The sequence below is a fragment of the Corvus hawaiiensis genome, chromosome 12 (assembly GCF_020740725.1).
Source record: "Corvus hawaiiensis isolate bCorHaw1 chromosome 12, bCorHaw1.pri.cur, whole genome shotgun sequence".
Classification (NCBI taxonomy): Eukaryota; Metazoa; Chordata; class Aves; order Passeriformes; family Corvidae; genus Corvus; species Corvus hawaiiensis.
In genome coordinates this window covers 1,658,452-1,664,649 of record NC_063224.1, presented here as the reverse complement: position 1 = coordinate 1,664,649, position 6,198 = coordinate 1,658,452, and the positions used below count along the sequence as shown (strand labels likewise).

The 6,198-nt window shown below is 64.9% G+C and overlaps 1 protein-coding gene across 1 annotated transcript; it reads left to right on the top strand.

The window, feature by feature from the left end:
• Positions 1–1,442: 1,442 nt before the first annotated feature.
• On the top strand, positions 1,443–6,127 carry CDT1 (chromatin licensing and DNA replication factor 1). The gene is made up of 10 exons (XM_048317112.1): positions 1,443–1,908; positions 2,324–2,461; positions 2,557–2,774; positions 2,971–3,165; positions 3,285–3,430; positions 3,707–3,810; positions 4,012–4,200; positions 4,886–5,020; positions 5,135–5,336; positions 5,421–6,127. The coding sequence occupies exons 1-10, from the start codon at positions 1,549–1,551 to the stop codon at positions 5,582–5,584; spliced, it is 1,851 nt and encodes a 616-aa protein (XP_048173069.1). The 5' UTR covers positions 1,443–1,548; the 3' UTR covers positions 5,585–6,127.
• Positions 6,128–6,198: the final 71 nt, after the last annotated feature.

Sequence of the window (6,198 nt, the reverse complement as noted above, 5' to 3'; positions counted from 1 at the left end):
CTGAGCCGGACACACAGTCCCGTGTTCCCAGAGCTCGGTGCCCACTGCAGAGCCAGAGGCAGACCCACACCCCCATGGAACTGGGAGCCCAGGTGAGGGGTGTGGGGGTCACGTCTGGAGCTGGGAGCTGCGCTCACCACCTCATCCCGACTCGAATCCCAGTGGGAAGGTGCCACACACAGCTGGTGGCACGGGCAGTGTGGTCCGTGACACCTGGCAGTGCTGGTAACCACCAGCCTCCAACAGGAGCCATCAGCCCATGAAATTCTCCACATTCCTTGGCTTCCCTGCGCTTGTTTTCCCAACACGGTTAATAAACTGGCATCCAGCTGGCACACGGCTGGACTGCCCCCCACTCTCTTCTGGGCTCCCTCCAGAATTCCAGGGCCTCTTCTCCCCACCCCAAATGTGCCCAAGCCCCAGCCATCCAGGCACCCCTGCCCACACCATAACCCCCAAACCACGGGGGGCCTGATGGCTCCCGAGTGTGTGCATCCATGGATTTGGCAGGCACAGCCCCCCGCGAGAGCATCCTTATCACAGGGACGCGGCTGCATCCACCCTCATCACTGGCATCCAGAGGGATCTGCTCGTGTCAATTAAACCCTTGTCGTCACAAAGATGCGAAGTTCAGCATTAACACCGTGTCCATGAGACCTGCTGGATGTGGGAATTACCTCTGCCACTCCCCCGCTGCACCCCCCAGCCAGCAGGGATCCAGGAAAGGGTGATGCAGGCACCTGCACCACCCTCTCGCTCCCAACCCAGCCCCGAGCACCCGCAGCCAGGCCAGGAATGGAGGCTGCTGAAGCAAATGGGCACCGGGAATGGCACCCCAGAGCCCTGCCCTGCGCAGCTGAATCCGGCCCCACTGCACTTTGCCGGCCTCGCTCAGGTTTTATGAGAGATGCGAGACATCCGTGAGGCTCCGTAAAGTGCTGCGGGCACGGCCTGAGTGCCTGCGCTGGCACGGATGGGCAGGAGGCCTCTCCCAGTGCCGGGCACTGCCAACAGCACAGAGCCACAGTGTGGGGCAGGGAATGCTGCAGCAGGGGGATGCTGCAGGTGCCTCCACAGCCCCTCGTTCCCATCGCTGGACCCTGGAGGGTCTCCATGCCACCATGGAGCTCTCGATGGAACCCAGTCAGGGTTTGGCCGCACGTGCACTGGGGAGCACACAGGAGGGGGTGACCACCAGCACCATTCCAGATGTAAACTCCCTGCTTTTGCCCTACTTGCTGGAGTGGGCAACCTCCATCCCTGCCCATGGCGCATCAGCCAGTCCCTGACCCAGGAATGCTGGAGCCCCCCTACCCTGGAGATGTCCCGGACCCCCCGGGCCCCCATGTGCGGCACCGCTCCCGAGGACGCGGCGCCTTTAAGAGCCGAGTGGCGCCAATTTCGTCTCACGTGACCTCTCCCCGCCCCCCGGTGGGCGGAGCCTCGGCGCGCGGGCTCCCGCCAAGCGAGAAGCGCGCGGGTCCGGCCCCACGTGTCCCCGGGATCGGGATCGGGATCGGAACCAGGACCGGGACCGGGACCGTGGCCATGGCCCAGCTCCGCCTCACCGACTTCTTCGGCCAGACGAAAGCGACCACCGGAGCCCCGGCCAAGCGCAGCGGCGGCCGCCAGCTCAAGGCCGCCCTCGCCGGTCCCTCGGTGCTCCGGGAGGAGGAGGATGGTTCCCCGGCGGGGCTCAGCACCCGCTCGCTGCCGCTGCCCGGTTCGCCGCGTACCCCGGCCCGCGGGGGCTCCCCGGCCGTGCGGGGCCTGGCGGGCAGGAAGCGGAGCCGCCGGGAGATGGAAGCGGAGTCGCCGGTCGGGGCCCGGCTCGGGGAACCGAGCGGGAAGTCGGCGCGGAAGAGGCTGGAGCTGCCCCGGGATGCGGAGCCGGGGTCTCCGGCAGCGGTAGGGAGATGGTGGGGTCGGGGATGTGCCGCTTCCTCTGGGATGAGGCCCTGAAAGGGATGGGGGAGGATAAGGGCGTGGGGGGGTGAGTGGGGGGGTGAGTGGGTGGGTGTGGAACCCTAAAACAACAGCCCCCGCGAGTGTTCGACCCCTTTTCCAAGTGCAGGACCCCCAGAACTTGCCCCCCCTTCTCCTGATCCACAGTCCCCCCCTCACCCGGACTTACCCCTGCCCCAAGTGCAGGACCCCCAAAATTTGCCCCCTTCAGCCTCTCTGCCCCCCGAGCTTGCCCCCTGCCCCTACTGCAGGCCCCCCTATGGCTCCCCTTCCCACTGCAAGACTTTGGGGGGCACAGGGGAAGGGATCCGTGCGGGTGGATTCCCTGGACGTTCCCTAACTCTCCTCTCTCTTGCAGGCCACCAGCTCCTCGCCTCCGGCCACTCCTCGACCCCTGACACCCCTCTCACGGGACCTTGCCGTGTCCTCACTGGCCACCACCACCGGTTCCCCCAGCCGTGGGCAGGACCCGGGCACAGCCAGGCGCCTGCAGCGGGTACGGGCTGCTCCCGGCTCTGCTCCCGCTCTGGGTGCGTTTGGTGCTGCGTGTCCCGCTCTGACCCTGTGTCCCCTCCCTCCCTCCCTGCCCAGGAGGACGTGGCCGAGCTGCAGGACCGCCTGCAGAGGATGAAGGTGCTGAGCCAGGTTCCCTCTGTCCCCAGCGGGACCAGCAGTGACCTGCGGAGCCGCCTGGAGCGGGTGCGGCAGCTGGAGCTGCGCGTCCGGCAGAGGAGAGCGGGCAGCGGAGCCCCAGCGGGAGCAGGGCCGGCCGGGGACACCGGGGCAGCGGTTCCTGCGGGAGAGGCCGGGTGAGGAGCAGCTGCAGGAGGGATTTGAGGGGGGTCTGAGGGGGGTGGGGGCTCTGAGCATTGGGACACCGATGTCCCCAGGTGATGTGACCCCGATACCTACTCAGAGAAGGGGTTTGGGCTGGGAGGTGGCACTGAGTCAGCAGCAGGACCCATCCTGGCGGGACCCTGACCCCTGTCCTGTCCTTCCCTGCAGCAAGAAGCCCCCAGCGTACCAGCGGTTCCACACCCTGGCCCAGGACCTGCCCCCGGGGCTCACGCTGCCCTACAAGTTCAGGGTGCTGGCAGAGATGTTCCGCAGCGTGGACACCATCACCGGGATGCTCTTCAACCGCGCCGAGACCGTCACCTTTGCCAAGGTCAAGCAGGGCGTGCAGGACATGATGCGCAGGTGAGCTGGCAGTGGTGGGCACTGCGTTTTGGGGTCCCAGCAGCCCGTTTTGGGGTCCCAGCTGAAGCTCTTGGGGCTGGTGACTCTGGGGGTCCCCAACCTCTCTGATGCTGCAACAGGCAGTTCGAGGAGCGGCACCTGGGGCAGATCAAGGCCGTATATCCCGGCTCGTACCGGCTGCGCCAGGAGAAGAACATCCCCACCTTCGGCAGCGGCGGGAAGAAGTCTGACTATCAGCTCACGCTGGAGCCGGTGCTGGGGGAAGGTATGGACAGTTTTGGGGTGCCTGAGAGCTGGGGTACGCTCAGTCCTGGCTGATCCCTGGATCCATAGGGATGCTCTCCGCTTGGTCCATTAAATGGAGCCCCTGTGCGTGTTGGGAGTGGGGAACAGGTTTGGGACAAGAGGGAGGAGGATGGTGGGGCAGTAACTGTGGCAGCGACTCAGCTCATGGCAGGGCTCTGATCCCATCCTTCCTGAGGCTCCCGTGGTTTGGGCCCCTCCAGGGTGCTGTGGGTGACGCTCATGTCCCTCCTTGCAGAGGAGAAGGTGGACGGGCGCCCGCACCTGTCGGCGTCGCGGCTGCTGGAGCGCCGGAGGGAATTCCACCGCAGCCTGGTGAACATCGTCAGGGAGCACCACAGGGTGAGGGCACCTGGCACCCCTGGCTCTGGGCTTGTCACTTTCTGGGAGTGGGGTGGCATCCAGGCTCAAGGACACGGCGGTTCCTCTTGGAGATGGGCTCTGAATTTGATCCCTGTGTCACCGAGCCATGCAGGGAGCACAGGGCAGCAGTGGCTGCCTCCCCATTCCTGGTGCCTTGACACAGCTCTCACCCCTCTCCAGGCATTCCTGGCTGCCCTCAGCCCTCCCATGGTGGTGCCAGAGGAGAAGCTGACCCGGTGGCATCCCCGCTTCAACGTGGACGAGGTGCCGGACATCAGCCCCGCGGAGCTGCCGCGGGCACCGCAGGAGGACAGGCTGAGCACGGCCCAGGAGGTGCTGAGCACGGCCCGGGGGATGCTGAGCCCCAAGGTGAGGCAGGGCTGGGCGCTGGCTCTGTCTGTGCCACCTCTGGGAAGGTGTGACCGGAGGGGTGGGAAGGGTCGTTCAGAGCCACAGGGCTGGGAGCACAGTGAGAGGGAGGTGGGCGGGACACAAACCTGGCTGGGAGCGCTGGGGGTGCTCACCTGCAGAAGAGAAGGCTCCAGGGAGACCTCAGAGCCCCTTCCAGGGCCTAAAGGGGCTCCAGGAGAGCTGCAGAGGGACTGGGGACAAGGGATGGAAGGACAGGACAGAGGGAATGGCTTCCCAGTGCCAGAGGGCAGGGATGGATGGGATACTGGGAAGGAATTGTTTCCTGGGAGGGTGGGCAGGCCCTGGCACAGGGTGCCCAGAGCAGCTGGGGCTGCCCCTGGATCCCTGGCAGTGCCCAAGGCCAGGCTGGACATTGGGGCTTGGAGCAGCCTGGGACAGTGGGAGGTGTCCCTGCCCATGGCAAGGGGCTGCAAATGAGAAGAGCTTTAAGGTCCCTTCCCACCCAGAGCACTGCAGGATTCCATGAAGCACCCCGAACTCCTTGGTGCAGGCAGGACGGATCAGGAGAACTGGGCTGGGATCACTGGGCTGCCGGGTGATGGCGGGGGCGGCAGAGGGGAAACTTCTCCTTCCTCCAGCCTGAACTGTAACCCAGCTCCTCCTCCCTCTTCCACATGAGCAGATGGAAAAAGCTCTTGCCAACCTGGCCCTAAGAACGGCCGGAGCCGGTGCGGGGGAACCGGCGCTTTCCAAAGCCCCAGCCCCTGCCAGCACCTCCAGCGCGCTCCGAGGGGTGTCCCAAGGGCTGCTCGACCGGGTGAGTCACCCTGTCCTGGCCGAGCCACGGGGCTGGGGGTGCTGCCTGTGCCCACCCCGTCCCCTCAGGGCCCGGGGGTGCTGCCTGTGCTCACCCATCCCTGCCGTCCCGCAGATCCGTGCGAAGGAGGCGCAGCGGCTGCAGGTGCTGCTGACGCGGGACGCGCGGCAGGAGGAGCGGGCGGCGCTGCTGGCGCGGCTGCCGGCCATGGCGCGCGTCCTGCGCAGCGTCTTCGTGGCCGAGAAGAAGCCGGCGCTCAGCATGGAGCTGCTCTGTGCCCGCCTGGCCGACAGCTGCCCCGAGCTCGTGGCGCCTGGTAGGAATTCCCGGGGGGAATCTCTGCTGCGGGAGGAAGGGGCTGTGGGGAGGCGAGCTCTGACCCTGGTGCTCCTCGCCGCAGGTGAGATGGAGAAACACGTGCGGCTCTTCGCCGAGCTGCTGCCCGACTGGGTGGGTGTGCACGCCCTCAGGACGGATACCTACGTCAAGCTGGACAAAGAGAAGGACCTGGGCCTCGTCACCGAGAGGCTCAACAAGGCGGCCAAGGAGGCCGGAGCCCTCTGAGCCCCTCAGGGGTTGAGTTTTTCTCTGTGCAATCTCCTCGAAATGTAGCAAATCCCGACAGCATTCCGGGTCCTGGGGTGGGCTGGCAGGAGGCTCATCCTCAGGGGTGCCTGAGCAAGGGCAAAATGCCTTAATTTAATTTAACTAATCCCTGTGGTGGGATCCGTGAGGATTGTAGGTCCCCTAATCCTTGAGCAGTCCTGGGGTGATGATGAAAGCGACCCTACCCTGAGGAACCTCTTCCTCTCCTTTCCCGTTTCTCCTGAAGTTTCAATGCATGAGGGGTCTCCTGAAGGTTCAATTTTGGAGGTTTCTTCCATTAACTGGGTCCTGGTGGGGCGAAGGCAGAACGGGGCAGGCTGAGAGGGTGACAGGTGGGAAGGAGTGAGAGAAAAAGTCACAAATTGATGTTTTTGGAGCTTCGGGCCTCGTTCTGTTTTTAAGGGAGGGAAAACGCATCCTCCAGTCCTGGCTGGAAACAACTACAGGACTTGTCAAAACATATTTGTATTAAATGTTTTAAATATAGTTGACTTGTGTTAACCCAGTGCTCTTCCTCGCTGCCTTGTCTCGTGGCTCTCCATGGCAATTGGCGCCGGGAAGGGCTGGGTCCT